The sequence below is a fragment of the Gymnodraco acuticeps genome, unplaced genomic scaffold (genome assembly GCF_902827175.1).
Source record: "Gymnodraco acuticeps unplaced genomic scaffold, fGymAcu1.1, whole genome shotgun sequence".
In the NCBI taxonomy this organism is placed as follows: Eukaryota; Metazoa; Chordata; class Actinopteri; order Perciformes; family Bathydraconidae; genus Gymnodraco; species Gymnodraco acuticeps.
Window position 1 is genome coordinate 2,206,754 of NW_022992150.1, and position 27,258 is coordinate 2,234,011.

The following is a 27,258-nucleotide window of genomic DNA, read 5'->3' on the forward strand; positions in this document are numbered from 1 at the left end:
CACACACACACACACACACACACACACACACACACACACACACACACACACACACAGAGACACACACACACACACACACACACACTTTAAAAAGTAAATAATTAAAATACACTTCATACTGCTCAATAATCTTAAAAACATTTCTTTATTCCATAGGTTGAAAATAGATAGACATGACAACAGTTCTAGGGTCAATATTTAAAAAAAGTGTAAAGTTCTGCTTATTTTACACTATGTACAAAATCTAAATACAAAATCACTTATACAATCTAGTAAACACATTGCTTTGTTCATCACTCAAATGGGTAACACAGGTAAACCGTTTCTCTCTGAAATGAGGATTTGTGCACCCTCGGCTGATGCTTTTAAAGATTAAACCGGAGAAACATTCATAACTAGGTTGAAAAAAACAATGTATCCACTAGCAAGTGGAAGTTTAAGCAATGAGCCAAATTAAACTGGCTCTTCTCTCTGGAAAATCCATAGACCATTTATTTGACATGAAAATTCATGAGTTTTCACTAAATTGATCTGAGGCAATAGAATTCCAGCAGCAGTTGTATGGAAATCTAGTAAGAAAAAAAACACAACAAATAAGCGAAGTTACAGGAGCCATGTACAGCAAACTCACTTCAATCAATCCACATCCATAGAGTACATCACACAGAACTTAAAAGGGGAACTCTGCCAATTGTACATATCAAAGTCTGCTTATAGGTGTTTGAGGGTTTGTAAACAATTTAGTTTGTACAAAGTATTGCTGTTGTTTGCTTTAATTCATCATAACTTTTCTAAGATTTTGAGTTCTTAATCCACACTTGAGGCATGCAATAAAGAACTACTTTTTCTTTACGAATGTAAGGTACGGGGTGAGTTATTGTTAGAAAAACAGCAATTTTAGGGTGGGCATTCCTTTAACATCTACTCTTATTTATACTGTAATTCGGTGACTATAATGCACGAAACTCTGAAAATTGTACAATAAATTACACAACCATTTAAATCATGTTCATGAGAGGCAAAAAGGCAGACGTTATACCGGGAAAGACGATTATAATCGTTTGAGTGTGTCCATTTAATCATCATCATCGTCATCATCATCATCATCGTCGTCGTCGTCGTCGTCATCATCATCATCGTCAAGGCCATCCTCTTCCTCCTCATCATCTCCACTGCTGGGTTCAGACGCTTCATCATCTGAGCTAACAGGTTCTTTCTCCTTGAAAGCTGTTAGATGAATGGCCTCTTCAGGTGAACTGAAGCAACCCCCGCAAAAAAAAAATCACACACGCTAACAATGAAACAGACTATTCATGGGTATCCGGCAGTGTAAAAAAGGCTTTATAGAATACAATACCCAAACTCCTAGCCTTTAACCAAACCCAGAGTACCGCGGATAATTGATGTACTGCTACTTTCCGTGGACAAAGAGGACCATAACATGAATTTGTGAACATTTCTCCAACAAATCCAGTTCATGGGTCTCAAAGTGTTCACCTGTAGTCACAAATCAAAGTGGCACAAACTGTGAAGCACCAGTTGTTGTTGTTGCAGCTACTGCTCACAGTTAGAAGGAAATGTTTTGCCAGGGAAAAAAAGTTTTTCAGCTCATCTTCCATAGTTTCAAAACGTAAACAGCAGGCAGTCGAGAAGATTCAATTCACTGCAGCAGTATCATGTTTGAAATGCTCTTTCTGCAATTTAGGGATGTGATCAATGATATGTTTAAAGTCATTAGTTAATTTAAGTGTAATTCTATAAAACACATAATTCAACTAATGATCTTTTTTAAATCACACGGTAATATGATAAAATAATCAATAGAGAATAATGTAAACTAGTGCACTGCTGGAGTGAATTGAGGTCAATTAACAAGCTCCAAGAACAGCATGTACTGTAGGAAGGAAGACAAATCTCCATATGTACATCTCCTCCTCAACAGTTTATAAAACTCTCAATAAAATTAAGCAAGTAATTACAATCACTGGCAAACTTTTGGTAAAAAACATATGAAAGTGTATTAATTTGGCGTTACTACAAATCGGATATTAAAGCTCTAACGGCCCGTCCACACTACAGCTTCGACAGCTTCAAAAACGGTTTCCAACGCGTCTGCCCATTCACTTTGAATGGGGTGACGTAACTTTTCGCCGAACTGCATTGTGGGAAGCAGAGCGGAGCTTTCCTGGCGTTTCAGGCTGCAAAAGTTGAGCAATGTTCAACTTTTGAAGCTTCTGAAGCTTTCGGTGGAAGCGTCAGCCAATCAAATCATATGCCAGTACAAGCTCTAGCCAATCAAACCGCTGCTTGTGTGTCAGGGGCGGGAGATTCATGTGATTGGTTGTTGGTCGAGCTTCAGACACGCCTAGCTTCAAGCTTTTTTTGAAGCTGTAGTGTGGACGGGCCGTAATACTGAAGGAGGCAAACTATAATAATATCTGAGGAGGTTCACATAGGATAAAAAAGATGCATCCCCACCCTCAACATTCATTTGTCTTTTCCAGCAGATTGGACCCAAGCAGCGAATCAGGCTCGACACCAGTCCTGAGAAGAAGAGGAGCTCTGCCTCTCCGGCCCTCACCACACGGTCGGGTCCTTCCACTCGTGTTCCCGCACTTGCATCTCAGGGTCGGACTCCACATTTTTTCTCCTGCAGAACCTCACCACCATGAAGATAGAGACGAGGATGAGGATGACACCACAGGCGCCACCAACTGCTGCTGCCAGGATGCTGATCTCAGAGAGGGAAACTAGAAGCAACAATAAGCTCAAATCAGGGATCACAACGGGTGAAAGCTGGGTGCAACCTAATGGGAAATTTGACAAAATACAATAAGAATGAAATAAAAAAACACGCTGCCTGAGTGATTTAAGCAATACTTCACCCCCATAAAAATTGATTTCTTTATAAATCATACCCCCATGTTATCTTGAATTCTTAAAGAAAACGTTGTTCTTCTTGCATGTCTCCATAGGGACGAAGAATCCAAAAATGGAGAAAAACTGGTGATGAATTTAAGTGAATGGGGGCACGTATAATACCACTTCCACATACAGTCTAAAGCCTCAACAGTTCACGCTACTGATCCAGTCCGAAGTGTTAAAGAATTCAAGGTAACACAGGTTAAGTAATTGATATGTAAAAATGCTAATTTTTGGTTTTTCACACAATGCCGTGGTCAGTCAAAGTGCTCTTGAGCCAGACACTGAACCCCTACCTGTCCCATTGAAGACCTTGAGCCCTGACCTCCCTGTAGAAAGACCCGAGTAATACATTGTACAAATAAACCGTTTAACATCTTTTAAATATTATTTTTCTGTAGAACATTGCCGTGCCTCCAGTCTAACCTTTGTTGACGACTCTGAGGGTGAGCTCTCCGCTGCTGCCGTGCACATCTGGAAGGTTGCGCACCTGGCAGGTGAAGGTGCCATTAAAGGTCGGAGGCACCTCATGCAGGGTGATGGAAACGTCCTTTCTCATAATATCTCCCGACCACACCGCGCGGCCTTTTAAAACGCCCTTCCATGGGAGGGTATGGTTGCTCCTGGTAGTAAAAGACCTGGAACATAAACACACACACAATCCATATGTAGAAGTCCATTAACATCAGAAAGCATGAGATTATTCTGCAAAGAAAAACCCATTTATTTAATAAGAATGCTAGTAATATTGTCTATTAACTAAAAATGTCTCTTTTTTATATATATATATATATATATATATACATATATATATGGGTTATCATACAACATTATGTTGTGATACTCAAGTGTATTGATATTTTCTTACATTCCTAACCAAGATCTGTTCAATTACAGCAAATATATTTGAAAGGCTGTTTTTACAAAAATGGAGAAGCCATATTACTAATCTTAACAATTACAACTTTTCAGGACCTAACTAAATAATGAGAAGGTTTCAAAAATAATTACATTAATAAAAACACATTCAAACAATTTCTACACACCGACTCATCTGAATTTGAGTTCAGGGCTCTGAAATTCCAGGACACGGTGACAGACTTAGCTGTCACTGGGCGATTGGAAGAAAACGTGCACTTCAGTTTCACATTCGTCCCGTTGGCCACTTCCACCTCTTTCTCCGTGTAAATAATTATTCCACTGACATGTTGCACCCCTGTAATAAAGACAAGCAAGTAAGAATAAATACTCCTCGACAATAATGAACAAACTTTTTTCATTCCTTAGGTGCAAACATAGTTATCGCTGCGTATTTAACAAACAAAATGTCCTTGAAAGTTGAGAGCACAGGAACACAGAAAGCCTCAGATATCTGGTGTTTATTGTTTTGTACTTTTTTGGGACAAAAACTGCCCGCTATTCCACAGCCACTTCTTGAAATTGTAAGAGCTGGGTTCTCTCTTTCCTCTATGACTTTACTTCAGGGCTTCGGTACAGCAAACAAGAGAGCAAATAATTCAACTAGTCTAAAAGCTGATACGCCTAGTTGGTTAATGATTGCATGTGTGTGCAAGTACAGGTGCCTTCAGAAACCCAGGGGCTATGAAAATATCTAAAACAGGTTTGGATGTTTGTTTTATTTAACACCTGTTCAATAATACATATTTTTACATGACAAAAAAGGAAAACCATTCCAAAAAAAAGTGATGAACAGACCTGAGGATTAAAGCATTCCTCCCAATGATTCCAGGACAAAAAGAGGAAGAAGAAGAAGAAGCCTGAAGCCTAAAGAAAGTTCTGTAATCCTCTACATACCAAAATGAAACCTTACATTGATGGTCGTGATATAGATACTAAAATCCATTTTTTGAAATAAGACTAGATATATTATTTGGATATTGATAGAGCACAAGTCTTCTCTATCAATATAGATGCAATGTGTCAAATATTGTGATATTTGATTTCTCCTAGTTCACCCAGCCCTAGTCTTTAGGATATGGTAATCTTACAGGGACTTGTAATAAGACCTACCTATACTGACATTGAACAATAAAAGAGGATACAAATGAACTTACAAATAAAAAATACTGAATATTTTTCACACATTAATTAAATACACATTTAAGCCAATGAGAGACCCTATTTGTCACTTTATTCAATGATTTGATGGATTATTTATCCAAAGCTATTTATAGGTTTGAAAGTCAGTATAGTTTCTATTAAGAAAGGGTTTCTTTGTTTAATTCCTGATAACTTGATATTCTTAACATGATCACTTCCTCTTATCGATGTCTTTGCACCTGGATAGACCAGAGCAACCTTTTTGACTTTTGTTTTCGTGCCCATTGCCAGCCATAGATGGAAATAACATTTGAATACAATTTGCTTGGACCAAGACTGACAGGAAAATGTGCAAGCTTTATTTTGAATCCTTACAGTTTAATCATAGGGGTGTGGTCGTGCAGGATATATTTATGGGAGAGCGTAAATTCATCAGATACTACAAGTTAGATCCATAAGCACATATTTTCCACAGAATAAAAAAAAAATGGAAACTGATTTTTCTTTTAAGTACGTTGTTAATATTACCACATTCCCCTCAACACTTTTCATTTCCAACCAAATGTTTTGTTGTGATTAAGTGTTTAATATTTTGATGTTTATGGAGTTTGCATTCAGTGGACACTGTAATGGAAGCTCCTTTTACTAAGACAGATCAGTACAGTATTTGCCTGGCACAGATTGAGCAATAAAACTGAGATAACCACCATAAAACTAGCATGAGCTTGTTTAATAGCCAATTACAGCCTGCCCTACATTACAGGAACAAGAAAGAGGAATAAGTTCGAAAAGCAGAATCACAACTGGATGTAGAAATACAATATAAAAAACATTTAACACTTGCAATTTTCCAAATAAATATCAATGACAATTCAAATGAAAGACTTTCCAATTGCATAGCTTTGCAGGTGAGTGTTGCCAATAAAACAGGTCTGTGCTACTTGCAAGAGCAGTTTAGTTTCAGTTGTTCCTTTGCCCCCAATCGAAAAAGCCTGGGAACATAAGGAGTGTTACAAATCCTGCTCCATGTTATCTATGAATTGTGAGGCCATGAGAGTGCTTATCAAACAGACAGCCTCACAATGTCACTACAATCAGGTATGGAGCATTCTCATGGTGGATATTCTAACAACTCAACAACAAGAGTAAAAAGTCTACCATGTCTGCCAAAGACTCATTTCCAGAAAAGCACACAACACACAACAACACAATACAAGACAGGTGTGTCTAAACCTGCCTGTCCAAACAGCTCCTACATTCCGGCAGGATATTGAAGTAAATAGTTACGAGCCTAAAAATACATTCTTTAACTTTGTTTTTGGTTGCATAATAAGTGGCCTACGGTACTCTCTACCGGAAGTTGTTGAAACTCACCTGGCAGCACGAGTCCTCCCAGCAGAAGCAGAGGCCATATCCGAAACATGGGATAAAACATTTAAACTGCGTCACCTCCGGCAGGTTAGTTACTCTGTTAAAAGTCTCTTCGTGCACATTTGTTGAACGGAGGCATGAACGCAAACGTCTCCGCGGAGTGTCGGAGTGAAAGAGCCGTGCGTCGGTGGTGAAACAATGAGTCACTGTGCGCACACACCTGAGGGGCGGCGTCTACTGCCTCACCTATCCTCTGGTAAAAACCTGTTAACATACCGACACACACGACCTGCCAGTACGCTTCCTGTTCAGGCTCGTTGTTAGCCTCTCACGGAGCGTGTCGTGTGGATTTATGGGCAGGAGCACTCGGTGTATGCTATAAGTCAAAGCTTTACCGAGGGTCAACTTAAAGTTTGAATTAGGTTAGAATTGCTGACTGGTACCATCTTGTGGCCACAGTGTCGTATCACAACTTTAGACAGTGGTATAACGTGTCATGAGAAATAGGCAGAGGTGGGAAAAGTACTCAGATATTGTACTTAAGTAAAAGTACAAACCAGAGTGAAGGAATAGGCTACTCTGTTACAAGTAAAAGTACAAAAGTACTGGCATCAAAATATACTTAAAGGTACAAAAGTAAAAGTAGGCCTACTCTTTATGCAAATTGGCCTATTTCAGAATAATATAATTGATATGTTTTGATTATAACTATAGATGTATTATTGTGTTTATCAAAGCTGTAACTAAAGTCTTATAGTGTTGATTATATCAATAATCTGTAGTAGAAGTAGTAAATATTCAAATAGTCAAGTACAAGTACCTCAAAATTGTACTTAAGTACGTTACTCGAGTAAATCTACTTACACCACTGCTGTGGCTGAGGGTCAACTTAATCATTAAAACCTTAAAGGAGTTTTCTGCTGACTTGTGGCAACTGGGTCATATCACAAATAGTCATTGTTCACTTAAGCAGAAGACAGTGTTATATTCGAGTATCATGGGAAATAGTAGAAAAAGCTTCTAACATTTTTTATTTTGCATGATGATAATAGGTTTAGTGGCCTACAGCTAATTCCTGATTATAAAAAGAAAAATAATGAAAATAGTAAGTATCATCACAGTTGTATTATTTATTAGCCTTTAATTTAGACCTGATGTCACTGTCTTTGCCACCCAAAAACATTCACAGATTTACATCCTTATTATCTCTTTCTAGAGAAAAAAATCTATAAATATGGCAAGGTTTAAAAAATATACATATTGAGTCACTGACATTTGTATGATTCGTACAGTGCTATACGTCGTTACATATTGTTCATTTTCTAAGTTTTCAAACTCCTAAATAGACATATCTCTTCAAATTTGGATAATTCAAAAGTATTTATGTACTCGGACATCTACACTATGTGTTCAGGACTGATAAAAGCATGTTTGAATAATGATTTGTGTCTGATATGGTTTTTTGTTGGAAAATATTATTAAAAATACCCACACAACACAAGCTCAGTGGAGTCTAAAAAATAAGGAGATCACACAGATTTCAAACCACAGAATATTTATTTAGAAGTGAAAGTGACAGACCTACAGTCACTGTTGTACAGGAGGAAAAGTAGATCCTCCACTTACAACAGGACCGCACCTTGTTTTTAGTTCTAAAGGTCTTATAGTAATACTTGGACCTGAACATTTCAGTAAGCAAACAATTCCACTCATTCAACATCCTTCACACCACTGCACCATTCATTTCCAAATCATATCCAGGAACAAGTCATGTGGATTAAAATCTGCAACAACAAAAAATAGAGAAGGAAAGAGTGATAGAAACAATAGTGTAAGGACTCCCACCGATTACAATTATTGAGACATAAATGACCAGTGGCAAATCTGGGACTCCAGAATGAAACATGGCTTTGTGAACAAGGGATGAAATAGGGCTTACTTGTTGTCTTGTTGGCCACTCTGAGGACGACCTCTCCATCTCTTCCATGTATATCAGGCGGGTTGCACACCGTGCAGGTGTAGCTACCACTGAAAGTCTGGGACACTTGCAGCAGGGTGATGGAGGCATCTTTTTTCACGACATCCCCTGACCACACAACCTGGTTTCTAAAACGCCCTTCAGACGGAGGATACGGCCTCACAGTACATCACCCGAAACACACAAAATGACATTGAAACATAACTTCAATATCTTTAGAGCATCACCGTAAAACATCCAGTGCCACACACCACCTCAGGTCTTCCGTGCAGGGGTTTGAACATCCAAATCACTGACAAAAACGTGACAGGATATCTGGAACTGAAGATGCACCTCAGTTTCACATCCGTCCCGTTCAATGCTTCCACCTCCCATGCAGTATAAACTTGCATCCCGCTGACTTTTTGCATCCCTAAAGAAGGAAAAACGATGTTAGAACAAATGCTCTCTAATGGGTTGTCTAATTATAGAAGAGTGTCTTGTGTCTGTAGCTATAAATTGTAAAATAAACAGTTTTTGTACCTATTGATATATTAATTAGGTTTATAAATCAACAAATCCAGAGGACTTTTTTATTGCCTGTAATGCATTCTGGTCAATGCTCTAATTTCACAACTGGTTAATGATTGTAAGGGTGTGTAGAGTTCAGGGTTTTGACTGGATACTGCATGTGTTTGACAGATAACACTGACCAGACTGGGTGCACGTTTTATTTGCACAAATATGTGTAACAGGACATTTCTGCATTTACAGCTTAATATTACTAACTGCCAAACCATCACTTCATGTGGAGTAGAATATGTTTATATCTAATGGTATCAAACAACCCCCTTCAAGTGGACTTAGTCTGCATAGGTAAGAATTAGAATAATAAATACCCTAACTTAAAATGAATTAATTTCGAAATATATATATATGTTGTATAACACTCTCAAATAATGTGTAAGTAATAATTTAGTACAAATGAAAATAGCAAACCTTTCTGTGAATTAAATATACATGCTTGTGGTGATGCACTGCGTTCAGGTTCTACATTTATATAGTATCCAAGTATTAATCAGAACTAGTGTTTACAGCCTAGGAAAGATGTGGGTTATTTAAACTCACCAGGCAGCAACAACCCTCCCACGAAAACACAAAGCAGAATCATCGGATTCATGGTATTAGACATGCTGTCAGTCATGGATGTTCTTCACAGCAAACTGGGGAGGTCTAAATATTGGTGGTGAAAATGTTTGGTAGTTTCTGATGGGCGGAGTAAAATTAGCCTAAAAGTACGTAGGAGGTTATCATGATTATCTCATGATGAATATTGACACCTCTCCTTATGCGCTTGCATAACACAAATGATGATTAGGCAAAGCAAGACTCATTTCTAGGAGTCTGTACACATTTTGTTGCACAGTACAGTATGTTGTTTTTGTTTCAGAGTCTGAATGCATCTCAGTACTGTGCATAATATATAAAACAATACCTTCCTGTGATGTTAGGGCATTATAAATCAGATATAGAAAGATTGATTGCTCAAGGAAGACAAGATATATAGCCACCAAAGCTAAAAAATAAACTGAAGAGATAGTTACAGTGGTTGAGTAGTTACACAAATAACTGTGGTGTTACCGCTCTCAGAGGTGGCTGTGTATGGCATAAAGAGGAACTCAACAGTCTGCATGGAGTGCTGATCTGATTGATCATGTGTTAGTTCAGATTTGATGTGACATCAACAACCATGTTCAAATGGTCACTGTAATTTAGGGTAAAAGATATAAAGAGGCCATGACACAATTGTTTATATCTATAGTGATTAATTAATGTTGGTTGTGTTTAAAGCATGATTTCCAACAACTGCTAAACATAATAGTTTCATGACATTTCCTGTATTTCATACTGCACAGGAATGCAGTATTTTATCAAACGTGACCATGATGCATTGCGATAATCTGACAGGCAGGGCTGAGATCAGAGATGGTGTATTAACAAAGATGCTCTCTAAACATACGGTCTCTGGTGTTAAAATGGGCCAACAGTGGAAGTAAGAGAGTCATACCCTCACACTTCGAATTAATTTCCTCCTTAGTGTCTAACCACGGATTAATATGTGAATCTGAAGTAAACTCTATTAGGGTTATAAAGTTCGAGTCTATGGTTTTAATGCAGCATTTGTATGCCAGCGACACACCCATGATACATTGCGGGACCAGTTGTTTTGGGGTTTTTTCTTCCCCTGAGAATGACCTGTCAGGAAAGAGCATCTTTAAGCTGTGTGTCGACCTCAACAACCTCCACAGTTTACATAATGTAGCAGCATGTTTGGTGTAAGCTACATAAGCTTTTTATTGCCATGAAAATAAGAGTTTGGTTCTGGTGATGTATGCAGCCAGTCACAAATGCCTGCCTGTCAGACAATACTCAGGGACCAACCTCCATCAGCTAGCATTAACTCACTGCAGTGCTCTCGAACGGCCAGACTGAATGGTTACGGCTAGTGGTATCAAATGGGCGCTCTTCTCGCATTACACTCTCTGTAGTTTGCCTTCTTGACACACCTTTTGTTGTCTCGTCTAGCTACTAGCTAGAGTTGGCTAACCGTTGCTAGCTAGCGAACATCACCCGCCAGCGGTGAAGTTTAGTTAGGGCAAAACAGCAACTCTGAAGCCGAGGGAGTCGACACGTGACGGCTGACACCCTGCCAGGTAGTTTATCTTTTAAATTAAGGACGAAATATGTTTTTACGTTGTTATATTTATGACAGTCTTGTTGAGTATCAGAGGTTCCAGTCATTAGCAGGATAGCTAGCTGGCTAGCAAGCTAACGTCATATAAACTGTCACACAGCAAGTGTATCGCCACCTGCTCTGTGATCCATAAGCCTGGAAAGCGAAAGCACGTTTGCCTGTATCTTTATTAGGCCAGTGTCTCTGCTGCTGATATGTTAAGCGTCTGCATCACAGCATAGGTTTCTGTTTGCTAGTGCTGATGCTTTCCATTTTTAACGCAGCCCCACCAACCTACCACAACATGAACCCGTCCTCTTTCATATACGCCTCGTGTCTCTGTTAATTTAGAGCTATATGTTGTTTTTTACGTGTGAATAAGTGGTGGTTTCTCCTGCAGGATGAGTGGTGATGAAGTGAACCCAGCTGCAGTGGCAAAGCCAGTAGAGGATGCGCAAGGAGATGACCGGTGGATGTCTCAGGTTTGTTTTTTGAATAGCTATATCATATAAAAATGACTAAATGTATTCACTATTTACAATGCATTATTTAATTGAACGGTTTGTCTTTTTCCATTCTTGATCAGATGGAACATTTTATTGGGCATTGTCTTTATTATGCATGCTTTATGTTAGTATTGTCTCAGTGGTTTGTTGTTTTCTGCTCAGTCTAAACAACAAACCACTGCAACTCTTCCTGACCCTTCCCACTAAAACACATGCACAATAATTATACAACGTATGTTATCCAATATATTTTTTATCATGTGTCTCCTGAATCTGTTAGAATGTATATTCTTGGAAATCTTATTATTTAATCTGCCCCAAATACAACACATTTTATAATGCAGCAACAACACATTTAATATTGTGTTAAATATCCACCATTCATTTTCAATATTGTCCGTTGATCCCACAGCTAGAGGCGAGAAAAACACATTCTCATGAGATAATGCTTTGACAGTACTTTCAATTATACAATTTACAAATGTGGGGCAAAGATTGAAGTAACCATTCCCAAGATGGATGTTTTTCTTTCAGAGCATCACTTTATGTAGTTTTTTAGTGGCACCTTCTGGTCTGTCTTTTCAAATGTAGTTTTCAAAAGCTACAGCTAGTCTTGTCGTGTGATAAGGTTGCATTATTAAGTGTATTTTATGATCATGATTATTGACTACATCTCATACTCTGTTGTGACGAGGCTGTGTTGTTTTTGGGTGTTTTTTACAGCACATAAGATTTGTGCAGGAGTGTAAGGATGCTGAACCAGACGTGCTTTTTGTGGGAGATTCTATGATACAACTAATGAAGCAGTATGAGGTGAGACAAGATAATTATCTTTCTAAACAGGCTCATTCGACACACTTGCATCTTTATGTAGTTTTTACTAAATCATATTATTTTCAATCAGTACTCTAATGTAAATGTACATTTGTAATGGCTACTCTCTTGACATTTACTCCGCCTCAGTGAGTTGCTTGATAAAAGTCACCAAAGTTCAGAAATGTTCATATGAATTGTAGATTTTTGTTTTCCTCCGCACAGGTCTGGAGGGAGTTATTCTCTCCTCTTCATGCGCTCAACTTTGGCATTGGAGGGGACAACACCTGTAATGTGCTGTGGAGGCTGCAGAATGGAGAGCTGGATAACATCCGTCCCAAGGTGAGAAACACCTGCCTAGACCTCCAGCATACAGTTCACTCTTCTACATCTCACATGCACAACAAATAGTGGCGAAGTCCCTTCCTTTCCGGTGGACCTCCACGGGACCTTATTTCGAAAAAATTATGTATTGAAGTCAATGGAGAGAGAAAGATTATCTTTCGATCCCGTTTGAATTGTGCCACGAATTACACATATGATGTTTGTCAATTGAAAAGATAATTTTGCAAGTAAAAAAAAAAATAATTGTCGTAAAACTGTGAAGTAACACATGTTTGTGTGAAGCGCTCAATGAACTACATCTCTGGTCTCGCAGAACAACACACGTCACCAAGATGGCCGTCACTACTGTCTTCAGGGTCCGTACGGTCATTGAAAACCTGGAAAAGTCATGGAAATTCAAAATGCAAATTCCAGGCCCTGGAAAAGTTATGGAAAACAATATTTTTCCCAAAGTTTTGGAAAAGTCATGGAAATGTAACTAAAGTTGCGTCAAATATAATTTACATTTTATCTAATCGCTGAAATAATCTGCGGTCGCGAGCTGTTATGTGCCATCATAACGCGCATGGTGTTATTTTTTAATATATGAAGCGCGAGCTGTGTGCTCGAGTCGTCCTGCCTGTCGGGCCGGCTGAACTCTGCTGCTCCGGGATGAGGGTCAGCTGGGTCATTCTACAGAAAAGGTGGAATCTGGGTGATACAAATCTGCTGAAATATATTCCTTCTAAAACCTGTTAAATAGCAATAACTAACTCTTAACTTGATGAATCCACAACAAGTAGAGCTTAAAGTTTTTTGTTTTTTTTATACTTTATACAAAGCTTATTTGTATAGGAATGTCACTGGTGTTACGTGTTACTAGGAAGAAGAGTAACACCAGTGACAATTTGGAGAAAACGCTACCATTTTAACAAAATGGCTGCAATGTGTCAGACCAAATATGACTTCAGTCAATATCAAAATCGTTTAACTCTTCAATACAATACATTTTCCCATTCAAATGTTCACCCCTAGGGCTATGCAATGAGTAACACTAATGACAGACTTGAAAGACGCATGTAAAATTTGAAGATAAAATGACACCTTTTAACAAACCAAGTAAGAAGTATCTGACTTTCCTTATGTCTTTGTCCACTGCACTGCCTCAAATGATCTCTTGTTACAGGAGGCACTTCAGAGACGGTACATTATTTCAAAATAAAAGCGTTTTGTGTGGCAGTAACACCAATGACGTAATTTTGGGTGACTGACATTTATTTGATATTATTAATAATAATTTGCGTTTTTTCTTACCATTTCAGTGTTATATTTAATGCTTGTAATGTTATGTAAATATAAATTAGATTTATTTATTGAAAAAAAAATATTTTAAATGAAAACTATAGGCTCCACTTCCATGTATGATCAAAGTGACAAGGCAGTTCCTTGGACTTGACATTTTAAATAAATTGCAATTTACGTATAAAACCATTTTTTATTTATTTTTTATTTAGTACCATTGCAAAGACAATCTCTATTTATTCAACATATATAATGAATGTGAGTATTAGTTCAACGTCATGTATTTTGGTGTCTGCAAAAGTAAGTGACAGCACTTCCACCTTTTCTGTAGAATGACCCAGCTACATTATCTACGGTGCGTTCGTTAACTGTGCGGAGTCACTGTGGCACAGACTGAGCCGCTGGTGAACAGCTGTTAGAACGGGCCGTTCAGGTGTTCAGAGCAGAGCGGTAGAGCGTGATGTGCACTGAAAAGTTTTTCTGTCGCAATATCATTAAGGAATCGTTGAGCTAGCTAGATATTGTTCTTGAGTAAAAGTAGAAGTACTCAGATATTGTTCTTGAGTAAAAGTAGAAGTACTCAGATCTTGTACTTGAGTAAAAGTAGAAGTACTCAGATCTTGTACTTTAGTAGAAGTACTCAGATATTGTACTTGAGTAAAAGTAGAAGTACTCAGATCTTGTACTTGAGTAAAAGTAGAAGTACTCAGATCTTGTACTTTAGTAGAAGTACTCAGATATTGTTCTTAATAAAAGTAGAAGTACTCAGATCTTGTACTTGAGTAAAAGTAGAAGTACTCAGATCTTGTACTTTAGTAGAAGTACTCGGATCTTGTTCTTGAGTAAAAGTAGAAGTACTCGGATCTTGTACTTGAGTAAAAGTAGAAGTACTCAGATCTTGTACTTTAGTAGAAGTACTCAGATCTTGTACTTAATAAAAGTAGAAGTACTCAGATATTGTACTTGAGTAGAAGTACTCAGATCTTGTACTTAATAAAAGTAGAAGTACTCAGATCTTGTACTTGAGTAAAAGTAGAAGTACTCAGATCTTGTACTTTAGTAGAAGTACTCGGATCTTGTTCTTGAGTAAAAGTAGAAGTACTCGGATCTTGTACTTGAGTAAAAGTAGAAGTACTCAGATCTTGTACTTTAGTAGAAGTACTCAGATCTTGTACTTAATAAAAGTAGAAGTACTCAGATATTGTACTTGAGTAGAAGTACTCAGATCTTGTACTTAATAAAAGTAGAAGTACTCAGATCTTGTACTTGAGTAAAAGTAGAAGTACTCAGGTCTTGTACTTTACTCAGATCTTGTTCTTGAGTAAAAGTACTCAGATCTTGTACTTGAGTATAAGTACTCAGATCTTGTACTTAATAAAAGTAGAAGTACTCAGATATTGTACTTTAGTAGAAGTACTCAGATCTTGTTCTTGAGTAGAAGTAGAAGTACTCAGATCTTGTACTTGAGTAGAAGTACTCAGATCTTGTACTTAATAAAAGTAGAAGTACTCAGATATTGTACTTGAGTAAAAGTAGAAGTACTCAGATCTTGTACTTTAGTAGAAGTACTCAGATATTGTTCTTGAGTAAAAGTAGAAGTACTCAGATCTTGTACTTGAGTAAAAGTAGAAGTACTCAGATCTTGTACTTTAGTAGAAGTACTCAGATATTGTTCTTAATAAAAGTAGAAGTACTCAGATCTTGTACTTGAGTAAAAGTAGAAGTACTCAGATCTTGTACTTTAGTAGAAGTACTCGGATCTTGTTCTTGAGTAAAAGTAGAAGTACTCAGATCTTGTACTTAATAAAAGTAGAAGTACTCAGATATTGTACTTGAGTAGAAGTACTCAGATCTTGTACTTAATAAAAGTAGAAGTACTCAGATCTTGTACTTAATAAAAGTAGAAGTACTCAGATCTTGTACTTGAGTAAAAGTAGAAGTACTCAGGTCTTGTACTTTACTCAGATCTTGTTCTTGAGTAAAAGTAAAAGTACTCAGATCTTGTACTTGAGTATAAGTACTCAGATCTTGTACTTGAGTATAAGTACTCAGATCTTGTACTTAATAAAAGTAGAAGTACTCAGATATTGTACTTGAGTAGAAGTACTCAGATATTGTACTTTAGTAGAAGTAGAAGTACTCAGATATTGTACTTTAGTAGAAGTACTCAGATCTTGTTCTTGAGTAGAAGTAGAAGTACTCAGATCTTGTACTTGAGTAGAAGTACTCAGATCTTGTACTTAATAAAAGTAGAAGTACTCAGATATTGTACTTGAGTAAAAGTAGAAGTACTCAGATCTTGTACTTTAGTAGAAGTACTCAGATATTGTTCTTGAGTAAAAGTAGAAGTACTCAGATCTTGTACTTGAGTAAAAGTACTCAGATCTTGTACTTAATAAAAGTAGAAGTACTCAGATCTTGTACTTTAGTAGAAGTACTCAGATCTTGTACTTTAGTAGAAGTAGAAGTACTCAGATCTTGTACTTAATAAAAGTAGAAGTACTCAGATCTTGTACTTAATAAAAGTAGAAGTACTCAGATCTTGTTCTTGAGTAAAAGTAGAAGTACCAGAGTGTAGGAATACTCTGTTACAGTGAAATTCCTGCATTCAAAATGTTCCTCAAGTGAAAGTAGAAAAGTATTATCATCAAAATATAGTGAAAGTAGCGACAGTAAAAGTAGTCATTGTGCAGATTGGTCCATTTCAGAATAATATATATGATATGTTTTATAAAGATTGATCATGAAAGTGTTCTCAAAGCTGGTAAAGGTGCAGCTAGTTTGAATGACTTTGTATACTGCAGGGTAGCTTGTGGATTTACTCCAGGTGGAACTAAAGTCTGATTCAACACTTGATTATATTTCGCATCATTCATCATCTGTGAAGTAACTAAAGGGATTAAATACATGGAGTGGAGTAGAAGTACACCATGTACCTCTGAACTGTAGAGGAGAAGAAGTACACAGTAGCAAAACATTGAAATACTTAATAAAGTACAAGTATCTCAAAATTGTACCCAAGTATAATACTTGTTGAGTTTATGAACTTAGTTACTTTACACCAGTGGCTATACAGATGGAAAGACTAAGCCTTGCACAGAGGCATGAAAATACATTTTCAAAATGCTCAACAGTGCTGCCAAAATTATAAACTGACTGCTACACAATTAAAATAAATGCTTTTGTATATTTCTATTAGATGTGACTCTTTAGCGTTTCTGTTATTATTACCACAGCTGCTTTAGTTGTTCTGACTGATCCTGTTATTCCTCATTTTAAAGCTGATATTCCGTGGGGTCGGGGGGGCTCGGATCCTTGTCACCTTTTTTATACCTGATGAGTTTGCATCCCTGACTACAGTTGCTTTAGCGTGTAGAAGCTAGTAAGCCTACTATTTGATTTGTTTTAGATAGGCACTACATGTTTTATATGCAGACCTTCCTGTTCCATGTTGAAATAAACAATTTTCAGTGGTAATTTTTTTTTGGTCATGGAAAATTAGGTAAAGGTAATTGAGAAGTCATGGAAAAGTCATTGAAAATCATTGGTGAAAAAGTGTATGAACCCTGTGTCTTGTCAATAAAACGATTGACTACCCTCACTATCACCACAATGAAACACGTCCAGAAGAATATCATGCAAAGCTGCCTGCCTGCCTTCCTTTGATTCTATCTGAACTGCCTGGTCTTTTTAATGTTTAAAGGAATGCTCCACTCATTAGATAATCAATCAAAACTTCAGTATTTAGTGAAACATTATGTTTAAACCATACCCTGAAGAAATCAGCGATATTCCCCGGTAAATAATGATTTTATAGCTCTTTTTTATCAAAACCTGTATATTCCGTCAGGCAGCTGCCATTTTGGCCATTTTCAGTAGTCACGTGATGGTCGTGACGTCATCCATGCGTTCACTTTGTAAACACACGAAAACATGGCGGAGTATTTGAGTATTGTCAGGACCCCAGCAAACATTTTAGAACATTTACTGATTTAAGCTAGAGAATTAAAGCAGTCTGGACAGTCTGAGAAACGTCGCCGGACAATTACAAAGACTAGATAATTCCAAAAGATCCCTATCTACAAAACTTCAAATTCAAATATTTTATTAATTAAAAGGCCAACTACAGGCAAACAATACAATTGTGTATATCATGTACTGCCCAAATAATATAAAATAAAGTTTTCTAAAAAGGCAAACAATACAACCCCAATTTAGGCCTACTTAGTAGATACAATGATTTTGATTACTAGATATGTATGCATGTAGTACCAACCTTGCTAGAGATTTCCTCTCTAGTTTAGCATACTCAGCCTCGTTGTCCCTGGCCCTAGAACCACGATTTTATGGGGCCGGAAAAACTGGGGAAAAGTACCCGCTAGCCGGTACTACTATGGAAAGGCCACCAAAAACTGGCCTGGACGCTAAAGGACGTTTAAACGGGGCTACCCGCTGCAATGGAAATGCGCCATAACATACCTTATTCTTACTCCGAGCACTACTTCTGGTCCTCCGTCGCTTCACACTTGCAGAGGGCGATTTCTCAACTGGCCGAACTGGTGTCCTGGTCGGTGATGATACCAGAAAGACCGATGGCACTGCATCTCCATTAAGTAATAGTTGTTTAATAAATCCCATTTTATGTTTTATCATACTCTCAGAGTAGTCGTCCGGAAACTTGAAATGTTCGCTGCATACATGCGCCTGTGGATCTTTCGGTTCGGGCCGAGCACATTTCGCTAGCCACTGCCTCCGAACGTACTTCCTACGCTTACCTTTTGGCAATAGATGGAACCGAGCATTCCGTGGATTATTCCTATCCGAATTGTGGCAATGTTTCGCGATACAATGAGGCATATTTCTATAGAATTGAGAGAGTAACTAGAGTAAACAACATGAACATCAATTTGTCCTCGACACCAAATGCATAGTTTACGTCACTTCCGGTAAAATGGCGCCGCCCACAGGGTTGATGTTATTTCGGTAATTAATCCGTTTAAAATCACTGATAACGTCATCGGATTAAAAAAAAAAAAAGAAAAGACTGGCAGAGACTGTTCAGTTTTATCGGATGATAATTATTTAAAAATGCGTGTCATGAGCATTCCCTCCCTTTAATGTCAACCATTTGTGCAGATAGCATGAAGTAGAAAAGATCGGCGATCGCGGATGCTAGCGTTAGCATTTCTCCCCGGGCTTAAATTGTGTATTATAGAATGATCACACCGGTGACGGTACTCTTCAAAGGGTTCACGAAATATGACTACTACTCTTACTGTTTAACATTTTGGGTTACTTAATGTTACTTCATATTAAGGCTAATAAAAATGACAAGGCTGTAATGCTAACTAACGTGCTAGCTACTAGCTAGGTAGCTAACTTGATCCTGCCACTCCTGGGTTGCGTTCCGATAATCCAAAAATCAGCTCCTACGTTCTAACCCTATCTCCTATTCGTTGACCTCTGAGTGAAACGTCACGGGGTTAAGGGATAGTGGATAGGAGAATGTAAAAGGACTTAGGAGAAGAGACTGCAGAGTTGCATTCCAATAGTCCATCTAGCTTAGGAACCTTCCTAACGGAGTGAAATGACCCGGAAGTACGTCACTGGCAGCCATGATAAGTGCCGTTCCAATTCTCCAAATGAAAGGAAAGGAGGTTTCAAACTTCCTTTATAACCTCCTTTCGCTTAGTAACCACTGGACCTCCCTAAACGAAAGGAGAGGAGAAAATGCTGCCCCACAATGCATTGCAGCCACAGCATTTGCCGTCACTCAACAGTCGGCCGTTCACGGAAACAACCGATTATGACCGAGAAATGATATCATGAAAGTTACGGTGCTTATTAAGCATTTTAAAACGTATGTGGTAAGTTGCCAAAGTGCTTTGTTTTGAACATTCATCAGTATTATAATCAAAAAGAGAAATATGAACGTTAGTTTTTACTAAAATGATCAAATAAAGTCAACATTTCACAGTCTTTACTGAGCTGTGTGGAGTTTGTTCAACTTTTAAAAGATGTTTGAATGGTGATATACACAGTGATAGATGTTAAGGACTCACGTTTATAATAAATACATTTGTATTGATTTTAAGATATTTTCATAGTTCATTCAATCATACGTATTGGGATCATTTGTATTAATGTGGACCGGAGGGAGAGGGTGACGAGCATAAGTTTCACTTTCCTTTTTTATTTCAATTCCAACTTTGGTCATGAAGAATATGTTTCTCTGTTGTCCACGTTCATAAAGCATAAAACAACAGCATCAGAGCACGGTGCAGAGTCTCTAGATGAGTTTACTGTAGTCCCTCGTTCTTATTAAACATCCATGTTGTAGTCCGCTGTATAGAAAACTGTAGTTTCCATAGTTTCCCCACAGCAGCAGACGCACACAATGACGTCCGCTGGCGCATCATAAAGACGTCGGATAGTGAAAGTGCATTCGGATTCTCTAAAGTACCGCAGTCTCTTCTCCTAAGTCCTTTTGAATTCTCCTATCCACTATCCCTTAACCTCGTGACGTTTCACTCAGAGGTCAAGGAATAGGAGATAGGGTTAGAATTTAGGAGCTGATTTTTGGATTATCGGAATGCAACCCGGTACTTTAGAGAATCCGAATGCACTTTCACTATCCGACGTGTTTATGATGCGCCAGCGGACGTCATGAATGTGCGTCTGCTGTTGTGGGGAAACTATGGAAACTACAGTTTTCTATACAGCGGACTACAACATGGATGTTTAATAAGAACGAGGGACTACTGTAAACTCATCTAGAGACTCTGCACCGTGCTCTGATGCTGTTGCTTTATGCTTTATGAACGTGGACAACAGAGAAACATATTCTTCATGACCAAAGTTGGAATTGAAATAAAAAAGGAAAGTGAAACTTATGCTCGTCACCCTCTCCCTCCGGTCCACATTAATACAAATGATCCCAATACGTATGATTGTATGAACTATGAAAAGATCTTAAAATCAATACAAATGTATTTATTATAAACGTTAGTCCTTAACATCTATCACTGTGTATATCACCATTCAAACATCTTCTAAAAGTTGAACAAACCCCACACAGCTCAGTAAAGACTGTGAAATGTTGACTTTATTTGATCATTTCAGTAAAAACTAATGTTCATATTTATATGATATAATTTCTCGGTCATAATCGGTTGTTTCCGTGAACGGCCGACTGTTGAGTGACGGCAAATGCTGCGGCTGCAATGCATTGTGGGGCAGCATTTTCTCCTCTCCTTTCGTCAAGGGAGGTCCAGTGGTTCCTAAGCTAAAGGAGGTTAAAAGGAAGTTTGAAACCTCCTTTCCTTTCATTTAGAGAATTGGAACGGCACTTATCATGGCTGCCACTGAGGGACTTCCGGGTCATTTCATTTGGTTAGGAAGGTTCCTAAGCTAAATGGACTATTGGAACGCAACCCTGGTCCTTTCATCAGATGGGAAGCGAAAGAACGAGCAAGACCCATTGCTGGTATGATAACAACCTGGTACTAAGCACACAGGCATCTTGTTAAAGTTATCTGATCTTAGCCAGTGCCATATAGATAGATTATATCTATATGGCGCTGATCTTAGCTATCTCTTAGTGGAGGAAAACAATTGTGACATCACTTACGCGACTCTGAGATTTGTAGTCTTTCTAGTTGCATATTTTTCATAGTCTTATATTTCAACAGTTTTACAACAAACTGTGACTTTTTTGACATGGAAATTATTTTTTAAAATTGACAAACATCATTTTTTCTTCATCATGGCACAATTCAAACGGGATTGAAAGATACGTTTTCTCTCCCCATAGAGTGGCGAAGTCACGCCCATCTACTTCCGCCCCATGGGACCTTATTTCTGAAAAATGATGTATTGAAGTCAATGGCTCGTGAGTAGCTTGTTTTACGTGCTAGAATATTGACCCAAATCTGACTCCATAGAAAGCGGAAAAAAAAAGGTCTGAAAGCGAAAAACGATCTGAAGGGGAAAAGCAATGTGAAACCTAAAAAAACAAAATCTGCAACTGAAAAAAATAAGGATTCAAATATCAAAATATGTATAAAAGTGAAATCTGAAAATAAATATTTTATTCAAAAATATTGCTGAACTGAATCAAAATAATATTCAACCTGAAAAATGATTTCAAATACTTATTTTTATTTTGAATACATCATTGTATTTTAAAAGTTCAGGATAAAAACTTGAACTTTCAAATAAATTGTATTTTTTTTTTTTTAATGATCAAAACTTATGACCCTGAAATAGCTCCATAACGTGACGGCCATCTTGGTATTGGTGACGTATGCAAGACCAGAGTTGTAGTTCATTGAGCGCTTCACACAAACAAATGTGTTACTTCACAGTTTTACGACACGTTTAAAAAACTGTGACTTGCAAAATTATCTTTTAAATTGACAAACATCATATGTGTAATTCGTTGCACAATTCAAACGGAATCAAAAGATAATCTTTCTCTCTCTATTGACTTCAATACATTATTTTTACGAAATAAGGTCCCATGGACCGGAAGTAGATGGGCGTGACTTCGCCACTCTATACTCTGCATACACATTTCATTTCCGTTATCCATGTGCATACACTTCTTTTGTCTCTTCGACTCAGAAATCAGTTAGGTCCTTTTACAAAAATCTTGCATGTGATCTTCCCTGCCCTCTTTATCATTGCTAATCATCCTCCTGTAGGCAAAAGAGAAGGTTTTAGTTTGGCACTCACAACACATCCAGGGAATGCATCCTACGGTTTCCTTTTATATTGTAACACTGTGAAAAACAAATCTTAGTTTAAGTCGGCAGGAGAGCTAGTTAACTTTAGCTGTGAGCAGTCGGTGTAGCAAGGTTCCTCTAAGTTGCACTATGATGTGTTCATGCTCTGTTTAGTAAAAACCTACATGGGCTAAGGTTAATTATAACCTTTCCATGATGTGCTCAATTATATTATAGTGAAAAATAATTGTTGGCAAGAAACAAATAAAAACAAGTTATTATTGCAATATAAAAGAGATATAAGACTGGGAATTATGACATAGTTAACTTCCTGACAAAAAGCAGTATGCCAACGGTAATAATTAAGTTGAGCCAGGGTTTTATTGATTTTTATTTATTGATTTTTACAATGAATTGGTATCAAGAATAGCACATTTCACTGGTATTCCTAGCAATAAACACATTTCTGGTATTGTGACATACCAGATTTGGAGGATCCCTTTTAGGAGGAGCAGAGGCAACAGTCTCTTGTATCCCCCTCACAGTGCTTATGGTGGTGCTGATGATATAGACATAGGGAACAGCTTGCATTGCTCACCCATCACCCAGATATAAAGCCAAGACAACTCATTCCTACAGTCAAAACTAACAGGATGTTAGCATTACTGTATGCAATGCTTTGATCACACTTCTGTCAATTTAACTTGTAACTACTCTGGTCTTGAAAGAACGTTACGCATCGAGCTGATGTCCACAATCACGTTTATTTTCTTCTTTGTACAATCATGAAACACCATGAAAACGTCTTCGCCTCGTAGACCAGCAGTAGAATTACATTATACATCGTTTACACTTTTAGCGCCCTTTACTCTCTCACCAACACAAAGTAAACATCCGGGCTAGAGGTCACTTGACTTCCGGAAAGAAAACTCTTATCATTTTTAACAAAGTTCAATCATACATTAGGCACTCTTCAAAAAATACAAAACAATAAACAAGGGCACTTTGAGCGTCAGCTACATAACTGTGTTCAGTAAACATGAACAATTTGTCTGTCTGTGGCCTTGTCCAGGTGGTGGTGTTGTGGGTAGGAACCAATAACCACCAACACACAGCAGAGCAAGTTGCAGGAGGAGTTCATGCTATTGCGCAACTGCTCACCTCCCGCCTACCCAAGGCGAAGATAGTTGTTCTGGTAAGTACTCTAATTTGTTTTTAACAGGCACGTTTAAACTTGCTATTTAGTTTCCTTTGTGGTCTTCTCTCTGCACTTATCACATTGAGAAAACATTACATTTCCAATTTAACTTTGATTCAATATTTTGTAAAGATTTAGCATTGTTATTAAAATCGACACAAACGATTGGTCCTTTTATGATGAACATTGCATGATAAAGAAAAACAATAACATAACTAGATTCCCTCACAAGTTGCCATCTTAAAAATGCAGGAATGAAAAAGAAGCTGAATTGGTTTCCATAATGAACAAATATATAATATGATACAATTAGTTTAAGGGGTTTGATTTCAATATTTTCGGTAAATTGCAGTTTGGAATACTGTTGATGCTCTGCTAAAAGGCTAGTGTGCAATAATGAAGGATACTTGGAGTAGTAGTACAAATGAACATACAAGGATCCTCAATTTTTTTGTGTTGGTTTATAATGTGGAAGGCTATCCTTGCCCTTGGGTATCAAATGCTATCTTACCCCTCTTTTTTATATAAACAAACAACTGAAATAAAAACATATATATATCAAGGTTTGACTCACACATGGACTTGAATAAATGGGTTAAAAATATTTGTCTTGACTCAGGGTCTGTTGCCTCGAGGGGAGCGACCCAACCCCCTGAGGGAGAAAAACGCGGCGGTTAACGAGATTCTGTGCGACTCGCTGCCGCGGCTGGGCCGGGCTCAGCTCCTGGACGTGAGCCGGGAGTTTGTTCACTCTGACGGCGCCATCAGCCCGCAGGACATGTTTGACTTCCTCCACCTGACGCCCACAGGCTACCGCAAGCTGTCCAAGCCTCTCAGTGACCTGCTGCTGCAGATCCTGGAAGAGAAGCCAGGGGAGCGGCGGGCCCCCCTGGTTTGAGGGGCCCCGGCCCAGCACCACATTTATCTAGTGGTATGTCTCACCCGCTGCTCTGGGAGACGGGGGAGACATGTCCCTGGTATCTGGAGGAGGAAGGGCTCACTCATAGGGTGGGGGGGAGGCACACCGATGTGAGTGGGCCCTGAAGGGGTGTGGGATCACATACATGAGGGATGGGTGTGGAGAGGGAGAGAGACCTCACTACAGACGTACACACTGTGAATGCAAAAGGTTTACCAATGTCAGCCTACTATGAATTATAGACGGATATACCGAGCTCACGCAGGACTGCAGTGGAACACACACATTAATTAGTCAATAAAAGTGTGTTTCCATCTGGGATATGATGCAAAACAGAAAAACGATGACATTTCTTCTTCTGTGATTCGACTGCAAAACAGTTAGCTGTGTGAACTTTATGTTAATACATAAGAAGTGCACTGCTCCACACATACAGAACGAGAACGTTAAAAAACATTGAACAATGTTATGAGTCTGACCTGTGTGATGCAGAGCAGTGGTTCCCAACCCGAGGGTCAAGGCCCCCTAAGGTGGCACCACAAATGTTAAAGGTCAAAAGATAGTTAAGAGTTAAGATGGGAAAATACACTTACCTTTTCAGCCAAATTGAAACAATCTGAGAAGTAAAGTAACCTTTTAAGGTCGCCTGGTCCAAGGGTCGGGAATCACTGTCTTTATACAATTAGGTATCGCACTATTTAAAAAAAATCTCACTATTAGATGATTTTGCTTTAATAATCCAGTTTAGCAAAAGTCATACAAATTACACACATTTACTTTGATATCGTTTTGTCTGTCCAGCTCTTCATGTTTATTACTTCATTTACTCAGCAAGACAAGAGCACTCTAAATGTTTACTTTTGAATTAAGTCAATACTTGGAAGTCATTTTTAACCTATCAATATCAGATATATCCGTGTATATCCGGGGAGATAACTGCTTCCCAACAAACCACACATTCACCACGCTTCTGTCTTAAGTGATTGAACATCAAGTGAAAATCATGTCGTCCTATTTACTCATTTATGATGATCCCTGATCACTAACACAAACACCTTTGTGTAAAACGTGTGATTACATTTTACTTGTACATTTTACAGATACATCTACTGTGACATTTGATGTCTTAAAACTAGCGTTTCAAACGTTTTGTGTTGCCAAAACCGAGACCTGCCGGCTTTTTTAAATTGTGATCGTACTGTTTCATAAGCTTTGCAGTGCAACCGAGCACTTGATTTTATTTTTATTTTTCAAAATGAAGTAAAATAAATGGGGATTCTCGCTTCAGCTCCAGTCCTCGTGTTATTCCATATGAAAATACAGATGGATTTGGAAAATCTTCTCTGTCTGTATCTCACACTAATGTTAAAACACTAGCAGCCTAACACTTTGACAAGCACATGCTCTCTCTCCTTCTCCCTCCTAAATACATGGATATTCAGTATTCTCTCTAAAAAGCACCTCTTTATTCTGCTTCTCGCCTCCTCGTCTCTCCCTGTTGTATTTATAGTCAACTCTCCCCCTCGGCCCTGACATCTGTAGTTACTGAATCTTTTTAGGAATAAAAAGTAGTCACATGCTTAATCTCCTGAACACGGCTATGCTGATCATTGTCGCGCGAAATGCTAAAAAGCAAATACAATTCACCTTAAAAAAAACATGACGTCTGTTAGCTTCTGCTGTAGCTGTTTCTTCATGAGTCAAATGATCCGATGTTGCTGTCTTAAGCTCTGCACGCCTGTGTGCTGTGTGATATATAAATGGTGTATGTGTGTGTGCCTTAAGTGTTCCTAGGGATGGTTGTGTACAGTATGTCTGGTACTGGATTGTGTAAGTTGGACATATGAGTGTCTTAACTGTGACCCCCGCTGTATATAAGACGTGAAGCTTGAGGAAATGATGTTTGAAGGGGGTTCAGATTGTGGGAGTCTGTGTTTGGTGCGATACAACATGTGCACTGTTTGGCTCATGTCATGTTGAGGTAAAGCATTCCAATAAAGAAAACAAGGATCTGATCATGTGTTGGGAGTTTTCTTTTCGATTTCTGCCTGTTATCAATAGCTTTGAAGAGTGGGCTACGGAAGCCCTGAGTGGTAAAAGGTGAAAAGAAAACATCTAAATAATTGGATGTGATTTTGAGACAAACAAACTGACAAGGAAAGGGGTTTTGCTCGGATGTTCTTTTTATTTTCCTTTATTTCTTTTTTTATTTAGGAAATGTATGTGGTCCCCCCCCCCCCCCACTTGCCTCTCAGGGCTTCTTTAGGGATGTTTGAATGTTTAAGAAAAACAGAAGATTCTCTATTCTCCTTGTGGTTCTGAAATAAAGGCTAGTGATCTTCAGCGCTGTGTTACACTCTCCAGCAGAGGGAACCATTTCATCAGACAACTCATTTAAGGAGACAATAATAAGCCTCACAGAGAG

At 38.1% G+C, this 27,258-nt stretch overlaps 2 protein-coding genes across 3 annotated transcripts; one reads left to right on the forward strand and one right to left on the reverse strand.

Annotated features, from left to right (window-relative positions):
- Positions 1-126: 126 nt before the first annotated feature.
- mpzl2b (myelin protein zero-like 2b) lies at positions 127-6,741 on the reverse strand. Its single transcript, XM_034204152.1, is given in 6 exon segments — positions 127-1,256; positions 2,582-2,750; positions 3,349-3,511; positions 3,513-3,560; positions 3,969-4,138; positions 6,358-6,741. Coding segments are annotated over 6 exon segments (792 nt in total). The 5' UTR covers positions 6,419-6,741; the 3' UTR covers positions 127-1,075.
- On the forward strand, positions 6,334-26,848 carry pafah1b2 (platelet-activating factor acetylhydrolase 1b, catalytic subunit 2). 2 transcript variants are annotated; one of them, XM_034204154.1, is made up of 6 exons: positions 6,334-6,441; positions 11,446-11,527; positions 12,275-12,364; positions 12,590-12,706; positions 23,789-23,911; positions 24,534-24,812. In XM_034204154.1, the coding sequence occupies exons 2-6, from the start codon at positions 11,447-11,449 to the stop codon at positions 24,810-24,812; spliced, it is 690 nt and encodes a 229-aa protein (XP_034060045.1). In that variant the 5' UTR covers positions 6,334-6,441; position 11,446. The 2 variants fall into 2 exon arrangements, with proteins under 2 accessions (XP_034060045.1, XP_034060044.1); XM_034204153.1 differs by lacking the exon at positions 6,334-6,441 and adding an exon at positions 10,846-11,025 and having other exon boundaries at positions 24,534-26,848.
- Positions 26,849-27,258: the final 410 nt, after the last annotated feature.